The sequence below is a fragment of the Pelophylax lessonae genome, assembly GCF_965119305.1.
Source record: "Pelophylax lessonae genome assembly, chromosome: 5".
In the NCBI taxonomy this organism is placed as follows: Eukaryota; Metazoa; Chordata; class Amphibia; order Anura; family Ranidae; genus Pelophylax; species Pelophylax lessonae.
The window spans coordinates 280,238,153-280,261,182 of NC_138772.1; the positions used below are offsets into that span (position 1 = coordinate 280,238,153).

At 39.1% G+C, this 23,030-nt stretch overlaps 1 protein-coding gene across 1 annotated transcript in view; it reads right to left on the reverse strand.

Annotated features, from left to right (window-relative positions):
- The window catches only part of GABBR2 (gamma-aminobutyric acid type B receptor subunit 2), an 873,294-nt gene that overhangs the window by 288,885 nt on the left and 561,379 nt on the right, over positions 1-23,030 (reverse strand). The window contains exon 8 of the mRNA XM_082257550.1: positions 22,318-22,378. Within this exon, the coding sequence (XP_082113676.1) occupies positions 22,318-22,378 (61 nt within the window). The remainder of the gene's footprint in view (positions 1-22,317; positions 22,379-23,030) is intronic.

Sequence of the window (23,030 nt, forward strand, 5' to 3'; positions counted from 1 at the left end):
TTTCTGGCACATTTTTTCCATGACATGCATGGGCTGCTCTATGAGCACAAATTGCAATAGCTTATGGGGCATTTTGTCATGTTGTGGTTTGCATGTCATTTGTCATGCATTTTTGCATGTGGCTTCCACGTTTGGGGTGCCGTTGACAATTAATGGCACCTAAAGTGTGACTGTATAAAGGTGGCTATAAAATATACAATCTGACTGTACAATCTCTGTACAATCTCTTTTAAATTTATCAAAACTATATAATAGGAGGACACACTTATCTATCCAATCACTCTGTATACAATGAGGCAGGCCATTGCACGATATAATTGATGACAGATCTGTGAGTTTTATGGACTTCCAGGGACACACTTCTCCTGTTTTCAATACTACAGCTCTGCTCCACACAGGCTGTCACGTGGCCACTCAGCTCCTGCACATGCTACCAAATGAATAATTTATGAATAGAGAAGGTAAGTTACAAATGACCGATCAACAGCGTAAAACACTGGTTATGTATTGAAAGAGAACAATGCTTACTGACAATGATTGAATTAGAGAAGCATTAAACTACAGAGGTGAGCGGGAACAATCTCCTGGAGTTGGAGGACAGGTGCAGGGTAGGTGTTAATGAGGTCAGCTGCTGAAGTACTTCCTCTTAAACCAACAGTTTTCACATCCTATAGGATGTATATCAGCAAATCATGGATTTTTTTTTTCAATAAAAGAAGAAAGCAAAGGCTGAGGTAAGGCCTGTCATAGAAGCTTTCTTTACTTTTTTTTTTTGGAACATAAGGAAGCGGAAACGAAACAAAAAGATGGACTTAGCCTTTATGGAAAGCAGCAGTATCTTTAACTGTATTTCTTTTTAACTGCAAAGGCAAGTAGCCTAGGTTCACACATTTGCAGTGCAATCGCACTGTGCTTGCGATCCACCGTGGGTGTCAATACGTTAACGACACCCCAAATGCATCCTACACACTGTGCCGTTTGCCTGCACCGGATTGCATGTTAAAAAACAATGTGTTGCAGTGCAACTCCAGAAACCACTGCACAGAGCAGGTAAGTATGACTGGTTGGTTATTTTTTTTTTTTTTACATAAAAATGGTTCCTTTAAAATTACTTTAAAGTTAGTGTTCTGTTCTTTCATACCAATTTAAGATGTTTTATTATATTATATAAATAGTTTTGTCATTATCAATTTAGCAACAATAAATAAACATATGGCCTTAATATTGTTAATTACAATGAAATTAGATCATAACTGCAGGAAGTTACCCATGTATTAAGCCTTATGGGATAAACGTATAATTTCTGCTTTTGACTATCACTTTGGTATTTATAAACACCTACCAACAAATTACCTATAAGCATTATATTTATATACAATTAGTTTATGCAAGTAGTGAATAATTGAATTATATGAAAAATTAAAACCTACAGTATATAACATTGCTTTTTACTTCAATCCACATGCTTAAGAATGCATCACTGAGCATGTTTTCTATTTTTTTGGCACCATTATAATGCTTGAGGCTTTGATGTCAGTTTGAGAGTGTGTCACAATGGTATAATGTAAAACAGATTATTTTCGTAGGTATTGAGTTATGTTACAATAGATAAAACATCAGAGATGAGCGAACTTCGTAAAATTTGTAGTGCCAGAGATTTACTCGATCTGCTTCATTGGGTTTCATTCTGCTGATCTAGTGGCATTTTTTTCCACAGGTGATTTTTACTATTTTTTACAAAACGCAGTACTCCTATCCCCCCCCCCCACAAGCTCTACCAGTCTAGCTGAACATATATATACTGTATATATGCAACCACCCTTACAGAGAGAGGATTGAAAGTATGCTGAACCAAGTTCACCTGGTTATTCCAATATAGTTACATAGTTACATAGTTAGTCTGGCTAAAAAAAAGACACAAGTCCATCTAGTTCAACCAAACCCATACTAGATCTCCTTTTGATTAAGAAAAAGACAATTAGGGGGCATGGCCTGGACCTGGACTAAGATGGATGCTTAGCTTACCAGCACCTCGAGGTTCCTCTGCCTGTCTACTGATGAGCCGACGACCATTTGGCATTTACCTTTGAGAAAATCATATGTGATGAAACGCGTCAGTATTGCCTCAGACAGCTAGGACCATGCAAAAGACTGCCTGCTTTGTTTGTCTTGTACATGCTGCCTAAGTTCCTGGTCGTTTGTAAGTGTACCCCTTTTTGTTTTTTAATACATTTTAAAGCGGTTTTACACTATGTTTGCTCTGTTTTGGATTATTCCCTACATGTCACTTGGGGAATGAGTTTATTTCCATCTTGCTACACTCATCCGGTGATTGCAAACTTAAACAAATGGAACTTCAGCATCTAGTGGAAGATCCATCTGTTACTGTATGAGCCCATCTGACCCATTTCTCGTATGATATTTTTGCTATTTTGGGTCCACCTTTTCGGGTGAGCGCATATTAGCATTTCTTCCTCTGTCGGTGTTGGGATTTGGTGTTCATTCAGATTGCATACACCTATCTTGGAAATCTCCACGCATTTCACCTGGGACTCTTATATATGCACTTTTATTATGTCTATTAATTTTCTACTTGAATGATTATTTTTATACATCACCTGTATAGTGCTGCACGTTTGTTTTTTTTATTGATTTGTTTATTTCAACTTATGTCAGTTGAGTGTGTCAGCTGCTTTGTTTGTTTTGGGTTAGCGCAGTATATCACATTTCCTATTTTATAAGGTTACCCAAACTAGCTCCAATATTCTAGACTTCTTTCATGAAAATTACACACTGGACACATCCCTTTTAGTCCAATGGGAAGCCCATAAATGTGTGGTCAGAGGTAAATTGCTGGCCATGGCAGTGGAGAGAAAATGTGACACATAAGTCTCACTTACCTCTCTACTGAAAAAAATTAGGATCCTGGATACTAACGATAAACAGTCACAAGCCAATCAGATATATAAGGAACTCCTCCAAACACGTTCAATGCTCCTAGATGAATTAGGTCACAAGGTAAAACGAAAATTCAAACTATCCCAGAAGCTTATGAACGAGGTAACAAAAGTGGCAAGCTCCTAGCCAGAGCCTTACCAGCCCAAAACGCAGCTAACATGATCCACCTTATTCGCTCTTCTCAAGGCCAGGTCTTAGAATCTACCACTGATACAGCAAATCAATTTGAACGCTATTATTCATCACTCTATAAGCTACTTACACCCGCATCCCCCCCAGATGACCCAAGGCCACGTTCCATTGCCATACATGACTTTCTACAATGTTACTGCTCTGAAACCCATTACTAAATCCGTTGCAAACAATCTCGATGGGTTTTTCAGCCTAGACTAATTCAAACTAGCGGTTAAACAACTTAAAGCAGGGAAAAGCCCAGGACCTGATGGGTTCCCAGCACGATATTATAATAAATTCCTAGATTACTTCTTTCCTGGGTGTACATACAGTGGGGATCGAAAGTTTGGGCACCCCAGGTAAAAATTTGTATTAATGTGCATAAAAAAGCCAAGGAAAGATGGAGAAATCTCCAAAAGGCATCAAATTATAGATTAGACATTCTTATAATATGTCAACAAAAGTTAGATTTTATTTCCATCATTTACACTTTCAAAATAACAGAAAACAAAAAAATGGTGTCTGCAAAAGTTTGGACACCCTGCAGAGTTAATATCTTGTACTGTAACGCTTTTTGTAGCCAGCCAAGAGTCTTTCAATTCTTGTTTGAGGTATCTTTGCCCATTCTTCCTTACAAAAGTCTTCCAGTTCTTTGAGATTTCTGGGCTGTCTGTATCCATAGATTTTCAATTATGTTGAGGTCAGGAGATTGTGAAGGCCATGGCAAAACCTTCAGTTTACGCCTCTTGATGTAATCCCCCGTGGATTTCGAAGTATGTTTAGGATCATTATCCATTTGTAGAAGCCATCCTCTCTTTAAATTCAGATTTTTCACAGATGGCATCAAGTTACCATCCAAAATTTGCTGAAATTTTATTGAATCCATTTTTCCTTCTACTCGTGAGATGTTCCCCGTGCCACTGGCTGCAATACAACCCCAAAGTATGATTGATCCACCCCCCATGCTTAACAGTTGGACAGAGGTTCTTTTCATTAAATTCTGTGCCCCTTCTTCTCCAAACGTACCTTTGCTCATTCCGTCCAAAAAGTTCAATTTTAACCTCATCGGTCCACAGAACTTGTTTCCAAAATGCATCAGGCTTGTCTATATGTTCATTTGCAAAGTTCAAACTCTGATTTTTGTGGTGAGGACGTAGAAGAGGTTTTCTTCCAATGACTCTTCCATGAAGACCATATTTGTACAAGTATCTCTTTATAGTGGAATAGTGTACCACAACTCCAGTGTCTGCCAGATCTTTCTGGAGGGATCGTGCAGTCAAACATGGGTTTTGAATTGTTTTTCTCACAATCCTGTGAGCTGTTCTGTCTGATATTTTTCTTGGTCTTCCAGATCTTGCTTTAACTTCCACTGTTCCTGATGACTGCCATTTCCTAATTACATTCCGAACAGAGGATATTGACATCTGAAAACGCTTTGCTATCTTCTTATAGCCTTCTCCAGCTTTGTGAGCGTCAACTATTTTCAGTTTCAGTTTTCTAGACAACTGCTTAGAAGATCCCATGGTGTTGATTGTTGGGGCAAGGTCAGATGAGTCTGGGCATTTAAAACCTTTGAGATTGACATCACCTGGTCTTACCAGACGATGATTGAGAACAATCCATGACACTGGCAGGTCTCAGCCTTGCTAGGGGGCAGTGCATGCTATAAATTCTGAAGGGTGCCCAAACTTTTGCAGACACCATTTTTTTGTTTTCTGTAATTTTGAAAGTGTCAATGATGGAAATAAAATCTAACTTTTGTTGACATATTATAAGAATGTTGAATCTGTAATTTGATGCCTTTTGGAGATTTTTCCATCTTTCCTTGGCTTCTTTATGGACATTAATACAAATTTTTACCTGGGGTGCCCAAACTTTCGATCCCCACTGTAATATAAATGGATACTAATATTTATAGGTAAAGTTGATCCTGGGAATATCTGATTGCCTCTCTGGGGATCAGGAAGGAATTTTTCCCCTCCTGTAGCAGTACATTCAACACTATCTATACTGCTACCCCCTCGATGCATGGTCTCTTAGAAGCTCATATTTTGGTTCTACCTAAAAATGGAAAAGATCCAACATCTATATCAAATTACCTGCCAATATCCTTGTTAATTGTTGATATAAAACTTTTCGCAAAAATACTGGCCAATTGTCTGCTTACATTATTGCACTCCCTAGTTGATAAAGACCAAGTTGGGTTCATTCCAGGAAGGGAAGCCTGCAACAACACCATTAAAGCACTAAACCTCCATCATTTGCTGACTACTTCAAAACCACAGGGATTCTTCTATCTCTAGATGCTGAGAAGGAGTTTGATAGGCTGGCCTGGGACTATACGGCAGCAGTTTTACGCACGATAGGCATTCCGAATTGCCTTTTTCACTTCGTTATGTCCTTATATATCAACCCAATGGCTCAAGTTTGAGTCAATGGATGCCTCTTCTATACACAGTGGCACAAGGCAGAGATGCCCCCTATCACTCCTGCTATTTGTGATACCTTGGAACTGTTTCTGCATCGTCTCCGAGCAAACTGTGATAATAAAGGCCTAATGCTAGCAGAATGTTCTTTTAAATTAGCACCTTTCGCTGATGATATTTTAATGTTCCTCACAGAATCCCACACTACACTCCCTGCATTATTGAAGAATTTTGAACTATACAGTATCATAACCTTTATAACAAAATTAATTTTAGCAAGACATAGGCCCTTAATATCACTTTACCTGCCTCTGATGTCATGAGATCCCAAGACAATTTCCCATTCCTATGGCATTCAGAAGCCATTGCTTACTTAGCTATCCAATTACCCAATCGCCTTTCTGATCTCTATTCAAAACATGTCCTTCCTGTTCTACGTACCATAACAGAAGATCTTCACAGATGGGATAAACCCTTGTTTTTTTGGTTTAGTCAGGCGGCCATCTTAAAGAAAATAAACTTTGCACATCCTTCTTATGACAACACAAATGCCCCAGAATCGCATAGGACCAACTAATTCTCCCCAAACAAAAAGGTGGGATAAACCTTCCTGACCTGCAAAATTACTATCGGGCATGTCCCCTGTCTTGAATTGTAGATTGGAATCTCCACTGTCAGGTCAAAGATTGAGTATCCCTTCAAAATCTCTTTTTCGTCTCTTGCACTAGAATCTACCCCCTGGCTGTTGCCACACCATCCAATGGACCATCCACTCATCGGCCTCACACTTACCTGCTTTAAAGGAGTCAAGATGAAACATGGTATATCTACAACAGTGGGACCCCTAATATTCATTCGCTTTAATCTTGAATTTCTACCCGAAATGCACAATCAATTCCTTTTTGGTGTGAATCCTAGCCCCTTTCTGAGTGCTCATACCTTCCTTAGAAATAGTAGACTCATTGACAGAACCAAACTCCTTACACAATGGCAAAATACCCCTCTACCGATGTGGACCTACTTACAGCTGAACCATTTTATTCGACCCTTGGTTGTGCAAACATCATCACATGTCCTCTTACTCTCTTATAAAAGCCTCTGTTCCAAGTCTGAACCGCAACAGCACGTTATTTCTATGGTTCATGCTATGCTCTTTGCTGACAGATCTCCCAATATCGGAAGAGCATGTATAGCTTGGGAAAGAGACTAAATTTGTTATAAAATGGTATCAAGATGGTACAGAAGACGCTATTGATTACACAAAATTAACCCAAATATCCAAAATTGTTGCTAGTGGTGTCAAGAGGCAGATGTCACACTCCTACAAATATGGTGGGAATGCTCCCAGCTTCAACCCTTCTCGTCTGAGGTACATTCTGTTATCACCCCCCAATTTCTCACAAAAATTACCATGAATCACTTACAATGAACATGGTAAATGATTGATTGGAGGTACATCTCACTCCCCCTCCATTAAGGAATGGCTCATGCACTTACAGAACATTGCTAATATGGAAGAACTCTTTAGCCTAGCTAAAGATTCCCCTACTAAATTTGCTTCTACCTTGGCTTGTTGGCTTCACTTTCAAACCACCGATCAATATAAAGAAGTAGTAAGCTCTACCACTTGAACCATCACTAAGTAAGATCCCTTTTTTCAATAATCAATACGTGCTATGATAAATTTCCAATATGACTTTTGAATGACAAAGGCTTACATTCTTCTGAAGAGAATTGGGAGACCCCGCGCCAACCCCCTCCCGCCCACCTAACCTGTCCCTGCACCACCACCTCCCCTCCTTTTTTTTCTCATTCCTGGATATACCCACTAAGCTGCCCTACATACCCCTTTACTAGGAGGGCTTCATTGGCAATAGTATTAAAACTTGTTTTTAACACACACTCTGTTCTCTCACTACACCCTCCTTCTTTCAGACAAATGTGCTCTTCAACCCTTTCACTACTCCCTCCCCCTATGTTTTTTTTTCTCTTTTTCTCTCTACTGGACACTTCAAATATTGGGGACCACCCAGTACTGGGGACCACCCAGAACTCCTGTTTCTCAAAACCACTCAAACATTTTGGAAAAAGTGGCAAATGATGTGTTTTAACTAGTGTTGTCACAGGTAATGTTTTGACCTAGCTCTACCTTTTGTTACACATCCACAAACAATTTTGTTTTTACTTGCAGAAATCACACAGTATTTATCAAGTATTACACGTGCCTTTTTAATGAATGTACTCAATGTACTAACAACTTATGCTAACGCTTTTTTTTTTTTTTTTCACACGTGTTTAGAGTGATGAAAGACTAAACAACCATAGAAAAAGATTAGAACAGCCATTACAGTTAGTGACAACAGCCCATCACTGAATTATATTTATTATAAAATTATAAGATTCTAACTTAGTAATTTTCACTACCTCATATGGATAAATGAAAACATTTGTCTTGTGCACACTGACTCAGTATTGACTCAGCAGCACATAGTTTGGTGCTTAACTGATAAACAGCGATTACCAAATTTTAAATTTAAATTTCAAATCACTAACTCAAGAAAAAAAAAAATTGCATACTAGGTTCCTTAAGAATCCATGATGTTTGAATATATTTAAGATGGATTCTGAAAATGAATTGACAGGAGTGACTTGGTTTGATGTAATGCCGACTCTCAAGATGAATTATGCATGAAAATCAAGTTAATATTTATTTTGAACTCATTTCTGCTGTCACTAATTTTACAAACCATTTTGCCAAAGCAAAGGGAGAAAAATTATGTAAAAAAAATAAAAAAAAAAACCTACAGAAAAGTATATATGGCATAAAAACTCAAACAAAAACAAACAGTTTGTTTGTTTATGTTAGAATTTCATACTTTCTCTGTCAGGTTTAACTGAAAATGATGTTACTCTGACTGGTATTATATAAGTCAGCCAATGAACTGTAAGATTCAGAGCACAGCCATTTAAGCATAAATAATTCATCGGGAAAAGAGGAAGCTCATTTTTCATCCATTTAGCAATGTTTGTTAACTATTACAATGTTGCAGACTTAATGATGACAAATCTGCAATCACTATATTTATTTAACCTTTATATAAACATTTAATTATGGAAAAATGAAAATATTTAAAATAATGTATCTAAAAAAGACTACATTTTAATCTATGTTAAGAAAAAACCCATACAACTAAGGCTCCTATTTTATTAACATACTATTTGATCATTAACGTAAACACTGTTTGTAAAAAGTAGTAGCAGCAATAGCATACAATAACTACGTAATATAATAAAATAGTGTTGTCTTATGCCATAAGCATACGGGTGCATAACTGGTTCTAAAAAGATGCTGCTTAGTGCCAACTGCACAGCTTAACTTATGGCAACACCCACTTACCTATTGGGTGAATTTAGGCTGTTATGCATGTGCAATGCAAGTCAATGATGCAACATAGCTACGTATGCCCTCTGAATGGCATGGCACCTACACTGTTTTTTGCAGGAGCATAACATTTACAAAACTAAACTTGTCAGTACTCAATATTAGGTAATGACACATGTTTTATAAAGCAATACAGTAAAATGTATTTAGTTAATCTCCTTTCAAGAATATACAGTATCTCACAAAATTGAGTACACCCTTCACATTTTTGTAAATATTTTATTATACAGTGGGTACGGAAAGTATTCAGACCCCCTTAAATTTTTCACTCTTTGTTATATTGCAGCCATTTGCTAAAATCATTTAAGTTCATTCTTCTTCCTCATGAATGTACACATAGCTCCCCATACTGACAGAAAAACACAGAATTGTTGACATTGTTGCAGATTTAATAAAAAAGAAAAACTGAAATATCACATGGTCCTAAGTATTCAGACCCTTTGCTGTGACACTCATATATTTAACTCAGGTGCTTTCCATTTCTTCTGATCATCCTTGAGATGGTTCTACACCTTCATTTGAGTCCAGCTGTGTTTGATTATACTGATTGGACTTGATTAGGAAAGCCACACACCTGTCTATATAAGACCTTCCAGATCACAATGCATGTCAGAGCAAATGAGAATCATGAGGTCAAAGGAACTGCCTGAAGAGCTCAGAGACAGAATTGTGGCAAGGCACAGATCTGGCCAAGGTTACAAAAATATTTCTGCTGCACTTAAGGTTCCTAAGAGCACAGTGGCCTCCATAATCCTCAAATGGAAGACGTTTGGGATGACCAGAACCCTTCCTAGAGCTGGCCGTCCGGCCAAACTGAGCTATCGGGGGAGAAGAGCCTTGGTGAGAGAGGTAAAGAAGAACCCAAAGATCACTGTGGCTGAGCTGCAGAGATGCAGTCAGGAGATGGGAGAAAGTTGTAGAAAGTCAACCATCACTGCAGCCCTCCACCAGTCGGGGCTTTATGGCAGAGTGGCCCGACGGAAGCCTCTCCTCAGTGTAAGACACATGAAAGCCCACATGGAGTTTGCTAAAAAACACCTGAAGGACTCCAAGATGGTGAGAAATAAGATTCTCTGGTCTGATGAGACCAAAATAAAACTTTTTGGCCTTAATTCTAAGCGGTATGTGTGGAGAAAACCAGGCACTGCTCATCACCTGTCCAATACAGTCCCAACAGTGAAGCATGGTGGTGGCAGCATCATGCTGTGGGGGTGTTTTTCAGCTGCAGGGACAGGACGACTGGTTGCAATCAAGGGAAAGATGAATGCAGCCAAGTACAGGGATATCCTGGACAAAAACCTTCTCCAGAGTGCTCTGGACCTCAGACTGGGCCGAAGGTTTACCTTCCAACAAGACAATGACCCTAAGCACACAGCTAAAATAACGAAGGAGTGGCTTCACAACAACTCCGTGACTGTTCTTGAATGGCCCAGCCAGAGCCCTGACTTAAACCCAATTGAGCATCTCTGGAGAGACCTAAAAATGGCTGTCCACCAACGTTTACCATCCAACCTGACAGAACTGGAGAGGATCTGCAAGGAGGAATGGCAGAGGATCCCCAAATCCAGGTGTGAAAGACTTTTTGCATCTTTCCCAAAAAGACTCCTGGCTGTATTAGATCAAAAGGGGGCTTTTACTAAATACTGAGCAAAGGGTCTGAATACTTAGGACCATGTGATATTTCAGTTTTTCTTTTTTAATAAATCTGCAACAATGTCAACAATTCTGTGTTTTTCTGTCAGTATGGGGTGCTATGTGTACATTCACGAGGAAGAAGAATGAACTTAAATGATTTTAGCAAATGGCTGCAATATAACAAAGAGTGAAAAATTTAAGGGGGTCTGAATACTTTCCGTACCCACTGTATCTTTTCATGTGACAACACTGAAGAAATTTGCTACTGGGTTTTTTAAACCCAGTTCCGGCTCATTACAGAAATAGCAGAGTAAAGATACCTAGTTATAGACTAAATATTTTAACATTATTGAATATCTTGTCATATTGTACAGGAAATCTCATTCTGAACAGCGGAACATTCTATGCAGACACCGGAAGTCCTTTTACAATTCCAGACTTAGGCTCGGTTCACACTATTGCGATGCGGGAAGGCTGCGAATTCGCAGCCTGTTCCCGCATCGCACACGCACCCCCGGCAGTTCACACTGCCATATGCGATCCGCTGGGGGTGTCAATGTAATCTTAACGACACCCCCAGTTTGATCGCATATCGCAGTGCGATCGTGCAGTTCGCACAGGATCGGATCGCACAAGTGTGAACCGCTGTGCGATCCGATCCTGATGCGGCAGCAAAAATGCCTCCTGTGCGTCTTTGCTGCGGGTGCGGTGCGAATTTAGCCATACAAACTGTATGGCTAAACTCGCACCGCACAGCTGATCGCATGTCATGTCGGAGCAGTGCGCTCCGACATGACATGCGAACCCGGCACACGCAGAAGTGTGAACCGGCTCTTAAGGACGGAAGTGACGATGTGAGCCATCTTCTATCTCAGTCGATGCCCGTATTGGGAGGAAACACGTCAGGGAGGAGTGCCGCATCGTCAGACTCATCGCCGCGGTCTGCGCTGCAGGCAGCCACGGACTATTACAAACCTCTTGGAAGTGATCTTTTGTGCCTCAGACAGAATACCTCTTGTAAGTGTACTCTTTTTATCTAATAAAAATTGGTGTGAGGATAATGCACCATTAGTTGATTTTTGTCCTGCATGTTAAACTGCGAGGATCTGTATCAACAATAAAACTGCCAGAAGTGACTGGTCCAGTTTCATACCAGGAGGAGAGGGGGAAATTTACTTTCAGCCGAGTAATATCACAAGCCCTCACAGCTTATTGTTCTGGTAAGAGGCCTACCCTCCCCCTCCCTGAGAAGGAAGGTGTGGGAAGATATTCTCCTTCCCCTCTCCCCAGCATGAGAGTTTTCATCTTGGATCTGGTCATTCACACGCCCTTTTACTTATCACTCTGTTAAGGGAGCCAGTTTATAATTGGTGGTGGGACACTTAGCCCATCCAGTTGTTGTGGAATTTTCACTTGGAGTTACACTGATTGTGTTTGGTTGTACCACTGACTTTATTTGGACTTTGCACCTTTTGCACAGTTGGACTTTTTGTTCATGATTTGGCACAATTATTTATGATATCAGTTGTTTAATCAGATTAGTCACTATATTGTGTTTTGCACTGATGGATATAGTATCCCATTGAGGCGACATATCCTTTATTTAACACCGTACATATGACTGTTTTGATTTTTTCTCTGTCATTTGTTTCATTAGAGCAATATTTGTTTAGCGCATCTGCTTTTATTATTTCAAACTACAGTTTTTGTAGCTGATTACTTTAAATTTTTACACATCTGACTGAAGTACCTCTTTTAACCTTTCTATATTTCTGAGACTGATTTACTTTGCTTGATCAAAGAGCTGATCTTATCTTTATGATGCCAGTCTACCTTATGGCCTGTCTTAATATGAAAAGTTTCCTGTCTCAACCTTGTATCTTTTATAAGCGTCTAATGGATTATTTGTAAAACACTCCCTTACCCCAACTCTCTATAAATTTAGATTAGCTTATGGGAAGGCAGAGACAAGGGGAGGCACAGGGAGACATCTCTGCCTAAGTATATCTCTGCTCAAGTACAGAGCACTTAACCACTTAAGCCCCGGAAGATTTTACCCCCTTCCTGACCAGGGTTTTTTTTGCGATTTTTTACTGCGTGACGGACAATTGCACGGTCGTGCGACGCTGTACCTAAACGAATTTCACGTCCTTTTTTTCCCACAAACAGAGCTTTCTTTTGGTGGTATTTGATCACCTGTGCGATATTTTGATCATGCGCTATAAACAAAAAAAGAGCGTAATTTTTGCAAAAATAACAATATTTTTCACTTTTTTTTATATGATATTCCCCCCCAAAAAAATGTAAAAATCAAAATTTTTTAACATTTTCGGCCAAATTGTTTTATGCTACATATGTTTGGTAAAAAAAATCGCAAAAAGCTTATTTTGATTGGTTTGCGCAAAAGTTATCGCAAGGGAAAGATTTTTGTCATTTTTGGTGTTTTTTTTTTTTAACGAGTAATGGCGACGATCTGCGATTTTTTTGCAGTACTGCGACATTGCAGCGGACAGATCGGACCCTTGACTGACATTTTTGACACTTTTGGGGGTACCAGTGACATTACTGCAGTAATCAGTGCTATACATATGCACTGTTACTGCAAAAATGACACTGGCAGGGAAGGGGTTAACTGTATTGGACAGGGAGAGATTAAGTGTGTCCTAGGGGCGTGATTCTAACTGTAGTGGGACATGGCTACTAGTGTAAAAACAGAGATCAACGGTTCTACATAGTAGAACCGTCTGATCTCCATTTTTACACAGGGGAGAATGACAGGCGGCTTGTTTACATAAGCCGCTCTGCCTTTCTCCCGCTGTACCGACGATCATAGTGTGAATGCAATTTACTAAAATCACAGCTACATCATATGCCAAAATCTTTGTAAATTATGTTAAACTGCATACCTACGAGGAATCATATTACCCTCTGCCATCCTTATTCCTAGTTCACAATAAATGTAATGACAGCCTGCTTCTATGTACTGACATTTTTATACAGTATCTCACAAAAGTGAGTACACCCTTCCCCTTTTTTTTAATATTTTATTATATCTTTTCATGTGACAACACTTAAGAAATTACACTTTGCTACAATGTAAAATAGTGAGTGTACAGCTTGTATAACAGTGTAAATTTGCTGTCCCCTCAAAATAACTCAACACACAGCCATTAATGTCTAAGCCGCTGGCAGCAAAAATGAGTACACCCCCAAGTGAAAATATCCAAATTGGGCCCAATTAGCCGTTTTCCCTCCCCGGTGTCATGTGACACGTTAGTGTTACCAGGTCTCAGGTGTGAATAGGGAGCAGGTGTGTTAAATTTGGTGTTATTGCTCTCACTCTCTCATACTGGTCACTGGAAGCTCAATGAGGCACCTCATGGCAAAGAACTCTCTGAGGATCTGAAAAAAAGAATTGTAGCTCTACATAAAGATGACCTAGGCTATAAGAAGATTGCTAAAACCCTGAAACTGAGCTGCAGCACAGAGCCCAAGACCATACAGCGGTTTCACAGGACAGGTTCCACACAGAACAGGCCTTGCCATGGTCGACCAAAGAAGTTGAGTGCACGTGCTCAGCGTCATGTTCAGAGGTTGTCTTTGGGAAATAGACATATGAGTGCTGCTAGCATTGCTGCAGAGGTTGTAGGGGTGGTGGGTCAACCTGTCAGTGCTCAGAGCATACGCCGTACACTGCATCAAATTGGTCTGCATGGCTGTCGTCCCAGAAAGAAGCCTCTTCTAAAGATGATGCACAAGAAAGCCCGCAAACAGTTTGCTGAAGACAAGAAGACTAAGGACATGGATTACTGGAACCATGTCCTGTGGTCTGATGAGACCAAGATAAACTTATTTGGTTCAGACGGTGTCAAGCGTGTGTGGTGGCAACCAGGTGAGGAGTACAAAGACAAATGTGTCTTGCCTACAGTCAAGCATGGTGGCGGGAGTGTCATGGTCTGGGGCTGCATGAGTGCTGTCGGCACTGGGGAGCTAAAGTTCAGTGAGGGAATCATGAATGCAAACGTGTACTGTGACATACTGAAGCAGAGCATGATCCCCCTCCCTTCAGAGACTGGGCCGCAGGGCAGTATTCCAACATGATAATGACCCCAAACATACCACCTAGATGACCACTGCCTTGTTAAAGAAGCTGTGGGTTAAGGTGATGGACTGGCCAAGCATGTCTCCAGACCTAAACCCTATTGAGAATCTGTGGGGCATCCTCAAATGGAAGGTGGAGGAGCGCAAGGTCTCTAACATCCACCAGCTCCGTGATGTCATCATGGAGGAGTGGAAGAGGACTCCAGTGGCAACCTGTGAACCTCTGTTGAACTCCATGCGCTAGAGGATTAAGACAGTGCTGGAAAATAATGGTTGCCACACAAAATATTGACAATTTGGGCCCAATTTGGACATTTTCACTTAGGGGTGTACTCACTTTTGTTGCTAACATTTTAGACATTAATGGCAGTGTGTTGAGTTATTTTGAGGGGACAGCAAATTTACACTGTTTAGCCCCGTACACACGTAGCTATCGTCTTTTGTCCAGGGCTGTCCTGTCGGTTGAAAACTGCAAAAGACTGCACACGAATTTTGTCGGCCAACAACAGCCGACTGCAGAAGTGATGTCATGTGATGGTTAACTTTTCGTGTGTTTTTTCTTTTCTGAGCATGCCCAGTCTTGCAAATCTGCTGATTGTCGGCCGAATTCTGTACTGACTGGCGAACAATCGGCCGTTCTGGTGACGGCCAACAAATATTTTAAAGTCTGCACAACAGATTCTGTTCGGCCGAAAATGCGCTGTCGGCTGTCAGAAGCATCATACTAACAAGCCTACAATCGGCCGATCGGTCGGCGGCCGAATATTTGCGGCCGACAATCGGTACGTGTAATAAAATATTTACAAAAATATGAGGGGTGTACTCACTTTTGTGAGATACTGTATAATGGTGTGCCCACATGCTTAACCCCTGCAGACTGGATGCATCAGGCAGCAATGCTGCTTTTTATGTCATGGATGATGCTAGGGATGATGGAGAAGCACACCAATGTCACAACAAATGCATGCATGCCAGCAATCAGGTGTAAATGGCATTGCTGCAAGTAGCCGAAGCTACAGCGTATCTGGTTCTAGCCAAATCAAATACTTGGAATCCCACTCCAATGCTATTTGTAAACCCTAGACAAAAGAGAGTACCCCTGTTCAAGAACATTTTAGTGTTGATGCACATCACTAACTATTCTCCAGTATTAATGATTACAGTCAACTAGTCCCTCATGTTAGCTGGCACGCATGGCAATAATATCCTGAAGTAAGAATGCACAGAACCTGAAAAGCCCCAAGAATCAACAGACCCAACCTACCTCCCAGTGTGTGTTTAGCTAAAAATGTAATTTTTGTATATCATGATGAAATGTTTAGGCTGCAGAGAAGAGGGACTAGAGTGATAGTTGACTGTGCTCTTTCTTTAGTAGCATTGTATACAAAATTTTGATACTCGTCTTTCTTGGCACTGTGATACAATACTCCTCAGACATTCTGACGGATGTAAGTAGTATCAGAGAGTAGAAATATGACATTGACAACATTTACTTCTACCTATTATTTGCTTGTATTCCTACTGCTTTTCTTTTTTTTTAATGATTTATTTATCAATATTTTAATTATTACAAAATTAAAAAAAAAACTTGAATAGTACACAATCCACACTTCTCTATAATTTCCTACTGCTTCTATACCTATTCTACTTTTTCAGAATCATTCCCAGTCAGACCATTTGGATTCTACAGTTTTTGTTTCTGGAAATAACAGTTCCCAAAAGCTTCCTTCCACTTAAAGCGGCGTTCCACCCAAAAGTGGAAATTCCACTCATTTGCTTCCTCCCCCCTTCTGGTGCCACATTTTGCACCTTTCAGGGGGGTGGGGGGAATGGGTACCAGTTTTTGACAGGTACCTTTCCTCACTTCCGTGAGACAGCGCCGCAGTGCTGTCCCTCTGAAGTTTGGCCCCCTCCTTCTTCCCCCGCCGCCGAGCCAATCCAAATGCACAGCGTGCTTCCGTATGCGCAGTAGAGACCCGCCCGTGAAGCCGCAAGGCTTCACTGCTGGATTTCCTTGCTGGCAATGGCAGCGGCAGCACCCGACAGCCGATGTAAACATTGGCTGCGGTGCCGACATTACTGGACTCCAGGACAGGTAAGTTTCCTAATATTAAAAAACAGCAGCTACAGTATGTGTAGCTGCTGACTTTTAATTTTTGAAGTGGGAGGCTGGAACACTGCTTTAAGTAAAAAATTTGCTCATAAACAGTGAATTACTACTACAGATATTCTTTTTTTAACCATTGATGTAAAACCTCCATTTTCCGCTTTTAAGTGTGTGGATACAATAGCACCAGTTTAGTTCGATCCCAGTGTTTTATAACATTTTACTGTTCAAAATTAATTTTCAACGTTTCATACTGCCAATACCCAATGCATCGTTTTGTTCTGACAAAGGGTTTAACAAATATTTGGATTTTATTTAAAGGTGCTTGTCTACAAGTTAATACTATGCTTTTAGTATCAGTCACTTTGTAAATGCCACTAAGTAGGTTTTAGCTCTTTTCTTTGTGCGTTACAGTCCTGCCTTCTCTAGCCACTCTATACTTTCAAGACCCATTTTGCGAATTCTGTTGTATAGGGGACAGTTCTTCTTTTTGTGCCTTAGAGTCTTTCCTTTTTTCACTGTTAGTGTGATTTTTTTTGCATTAAATTTTCTAGAAAGGTGTCAGCTCCTTGAAATCCAGGAACCTGATTTGATCACAGCTTATCCTTCCTGCACTATGTAATATGCATTGATTAATGTATTTATTGATTGGACCCATGGCTATGCCAGTTTACAGTAGCAAAGTCAAAAAATACAATATAACCAATTATTATATCACAGTTTCCGGAGGTCAGTAACATCCCTTTACCAACATTTTCACACTGCATTCACACACTAAGTGTTGACACTTTTGGTGACTTTGAAATAGACCGCTGAATGTTTAACAAGGGGACCTCTAGACCTTATATATGAAAACTTGAAATAAAAGGAATAGCTGCGCCACCAAAGTCAATCCCAGTTGTCATGTTTTTTCAGAATAGCAATTGCAAGTTAGAAAATAAAATGCTTGCAAAAATTCCATACACACTAAATATTTGTTTGGTGGAGTGATCTCTGATTTAACATGTACTCTCATAAACTATTTTTAAGGCACATTTATAATTCCTGGTGTTCATACTGACTTTTACATATAAGCAACAGAATTAAAAAACTATTTCTTAAACCAAAAATAGACTTATCATTAACACCTTTTAAGATGTTTCCAAAACTCAGTTTAATATGAATCTTAGTTCATCAAAAGTAATTCTTACATAGTAGGTTATTGAGTTACATATTTTGCTTTCCTTTACTATATATAAAATAACTTTATTAAACAAAGCAGTATTGAATTAAATTCCCAAGGTCTTTTATTTCTATTGTGACTCTGGGATTGTACTGAGTGAAAACAATTGATCTCAAACGCTTGAGAATTTTACAAAGCGATACAACATTCCAGGAATAAAGAACTTATTGCTGGAACAGAGGATAACACATTGATTTAAAGGTTTTCTTTTCTGTTGCAAAATAAATTCTTCCAGATATACTTATTTGGTCAGTATTGGTGCACAAGGTATAATACATGGTGCACAAACAACTTGCAATTTATTTATTTTTATCAAACTAGTAAGTGAACTTTTATGGATTTCTCAATAAAAATGACATGGATTTTGAATGTGGAAAAAACTTGTTACATGAACTGTGGCTGACCCCTTCCTGTTCACCTCAGCCTTTTATTGGATAGTGAAATCACCCATTATGTTTTTTTTTTTTTTTTAACTTATATTTTAGGTGAGAATGCATTTAATAATGTTTGGCTGAAGAAAGAATTGAAAATGACAATATACACTTCTTAAAAAATGGCTTGAAAGTAAACTAGTAGAACAGGGTCTACAAAGCAGCCACAGTAAGCACCAGGATGAACAGTGGTCGGTTAAAAATTGATAAATAGAGATGGAAAGGGGGAGGCCATAATTACCAGGTTTTCACTGACTTTTACAATTAAGTGGAGAACACAGAATTAATTGGAGGGTCATTAATTAGCAATCTAGTTTGATATCACTGGATATATTGAAAACACTGCATTATAAACTGTTGGGTACCCATGATTCTTTGCTTAAGGAGGCCTTCACCCAGTCCATGTGAAAAACATAGGATAGTTTAGCTATAAACAAAAAAATAGTAGGGAGTTCCAGATAGATCCATTTATGTAGGATGGTTTTCCATGCTGCAAGAGATAGAATAGTGAAGAGTTGTTTGCAGCCTTTTGAGATCCTAGTACCTGGGATATCAATTAGGCCAAAAAGTGCCCATTCAAATGTTAAAGATAGGTAGTTTACTAAATGCGTGGTGGTATAACGCACCACATTTAATCCTGGAGCATGACCAGAAAGAATAGAGCAAATCTGGATCTGGGTGACTACACTTCGGGGAAAAAGATGAGGAGCTTATGCCCGCAATGTGTGAGTGATGTGGAGATATGTAAGAATGGTGGAAGAATGGCATCATTTTGCAGGACATTGTAGCTTTAGTCGTGCCCCAAGACAAATGCAATGTTTTTAGAAAAGTATCAGTAGATAGCTGGGGGAAATCCTTTGGTCTATTTGTTAAGGCCAGTTGTTGTGGCAGTGTAGTCCAGCGATTGCTGTAAAAAATATATAGGATAAACACAGCTTTATTTGGGGTAGGATGTTCTAAGAGCGAAGAGCATATCCAATGAGTTCTCCCAGTTTCTTTGAGAGAATATTTTGATAATGGGGGTACGGTAGGATTTCACCTTTAGAAGTAGAAATGGATTGTTGAATCAGTGGGGGGATTTCTCTAGTGCTACAATAGAAGGATAACATTTCCAGTTACCAACAATTATCAAAAATTTGATATAGCTATCTATATCGAAATGGACAAAGGCAGGCATTCACACAGTAGACCAACTTTATCACCAGGACATTCTGAAGAGTTTCTCTACTCTACAGACTGATTTTAACCTTCACAAAATGGCTATATACACGTATAACAGAATAACCAGTTTTCTTTCCAAACACCCACCTCCTAAACTCAACTTACCTAACCATATATGGCACTTTCTACTATCCCCACAACCGAATGCTAAAGGTATATCCTTATTTTATAACTTTTTTCAACACAAGATACGTTTTTCAAAACTCCTCCCATGATCAAATGGGAGAGAGAACTTCAAACTTCCTTCTCCGAAACTCAATGGCAATTAGCAATCTGTTGCATTTATAATGCATCCCACTGTGTTAACCATTGGGAACAATCTCAAAAACTCCTCACTAGGTGGTACTTAACACCACATCGTCTATCGGAATTCTATAAAACACACAGCCCACTATGCTGGCAGGACTATGGCCAGAAAGGCAACTTATTGCACATATTCTGGTCATGTAAAAGCATAACCAGTTTCTGGAGGAAGATTTTTGAAGTTGTTTCAGAAACTACTGGCAAATACTTGCCCCTGACCTGGCTCTAGCAATTTTACACTTAGGCCTTGAACGCATACACCCCAGCATGAGAACAGTGACAATCCATATATTAGTGGCTGCCAAAACGGTACTTGCAAAGCATTGAAAACATGCCTCCTCGTCCAACTACTCAGAAGTACTAAATCTCATTAATACACAATTCTCCCATGAGAAAAAGTATTCGTACTCCACTTCATTAAGCATACAATTTTACAAACGCTGGAAACCCTGGGCAGACAGCAAATACTATGCCAAAGTCTTATGATACTCCATAACCCGCTACCTCTAAGAATAAATCTTTGCTCAATTAATATTCTACCCCAATGCTTGTTTTCTGCTTGTTTTACACTTGTGACATGTTGATTGCATAATAATTCTGTTTGAACCATTGTAAAACTCCCTGGATATGCTTTAAACTTGTTGTATATGTACCTGCTCTGTATGTTGATGTCATATGCTCCAACTGTTACTCTTGTGTTTAATCTTGTTATGTTTTTAAAACCAATAAAAATGTATTGAAACAAAAAACAAATTTGATATAGCGCAGGCCTCCATAGTGTCAGGGAGGACTAGCTTGTTCCATAAGAGAAGAAAGGGAGATGCATGGCTATTTAGCATGCAGCACATGCATTTTTTATGCAAAGGAGACAGTTTGCAGACCACTCTGAAGGTAGAAGTTTTTTATGTATATGAAGAACATATAGTAAATTACTTTGGGGGGCCATGTTTTGCTCAAGTTTAGTATCAGTATACCTCGAGGTGCCATGAATCCAATCCCTCACATATCTAGGTAAAGATGCTAGGTTATACAATTCCAGGTCAGGAAAATTGAGGCCTATTTCTCCCTACACAGATTTGTCATCCTTCCCTAACCAGATCCAACACACACTAACAACATGGATGCTGCAAGCCCACCTTTTATATTGAGGGGGTTGGCTTGTCCATTATTCTATAGTATTGTTTCTATACTTATGGGTTCAGATACAAAGTTTTGGCCATTATTTTGAGAACTTCATCCCTTATACCAAACAGTAGGTTAAGTTAATGCACGAATGTGATTTACATTTTAATGGAAAACATTGTTTTTAGGCAACTATCTGTAAAGCTTTACAGTTCTTCACATGTTTATAGGCAGTTACTTTTCACTGACTATGGCAATTGGTAAATGCAAGTCTCATAGATTTTAGTTAAGCATTATGCAACAGTGATAAAGTATTTGCTTCATCTGCAATGTAATAGTCTCAGCACATCTATGCAAACTGGTTTTAATGATTAAAAAGCCGCTAGCAATATTCACTGTCTTCTCCTGATGGGGAATGCTTCCACTGCCCAGCCGCCCCCACCCCCCCAGATGGGCGTAGACAATTGCTGATTCCCCTGTCAACTCTGACTGGGTTGATGGGGGAATCTTGCAAAGAGAGTGATCTACCTCACTTTGGAGATATGTATTTATCAATTTCTGTATTTCAAGGACAGAAAGTAAAGATGAATCTCCCCAAAAGGATGCAAACCAGAAAAAAAAAAAGATCCAACAGGTTTTATCCCTTGTTTACTATATCCAAAACTGTAAAACACATTTTGGCTATACATTCACTTTAACGTTAACAACATATTTGTAAAGCACATCCAAAAGAGCTATTTTGCAAGAATATCCATACTTTTACCAGCAATGTGCCTATAACCCAGTGGTATGTTTAATATAAAAAAATAACCTATAATACAAAATCTAATAAATACCCATGTCTACAACAATACATAAATGTTATATATACATCTTATTTCAGTTAATAATCTCCTTATCCAACACCAAACATTTAGATACCTGCTTCTGGTATCATATGTCGATGTAAAATGTATTTTGATTTAATCAGGCATATGGTCTTATTCAATAGAGCAGTGCAAAGTGCAGAAACCCAGTACCATAACTGATTAGATTTCAGATTATTTTGTTCAGATCAGTGAGGTTTCTAAATAGTTTTTATGGATTACTATACTATGCACATTACACGTTGTCTTACTAATTATGCTTGATAGAGAAGGATCTCTCAATAACAAGACAAGTATATTATTCCTTACCTTGAAACTGTGTAAATTTGATGGTCCCCATTCTTTCTCCATTTCTGAACACAACTTGCCCCTGAAAGGAAATATTTATAATATTTAGAAAAGTTTTCATTTGGTTTTAAAATTGTTAGGTTTTATGTGTTTTTTTTTTTTAAACTCCTTTGGTCTCTTAAAAAGAAGTGCAATGTAATTATTGGCCGATAAGTACTGTTGAAACACAAATGTTTACTTGCAACCAAACAATTGAGTACTGTATGTGATATGGTTTTATTTGCAATAACAGTTATTTGTCCGGGCAAGCTTTTGAAAGATCCACTCTCTTTTTCAGCCCAAAGCAATAGTTTGCGGTGTCATTTCTGTAACATTGTATTTGTGCTGAAAGATAACAGTTATTTCCATGAACCAAAAAAAAATAAAAAAATTCTAGTTTATTTTGTTGTCCATGAATTAATTTGAAGAGTAGCACCAGCTGTTGTATGCAAAATCAGCACAAAAGAAGTCGGAATTTGTTGTTATTTTCCAACTCCATTTTTTTTTTTTGTCTCACCAATAGACTACTAAGGTCCTCTAATGAAAAACCTGCACTCAATCTGCCACTCATACAATAAATGACTGTGCCAAAATTGTCTGTATGCAATCCCCCAGTCTTGCTCACAGCTTAACCACTTGCCGACCGCCACAAGTATATATACTGCGGCGGTCAGCCCCGTGCAGGCAAAGTGACG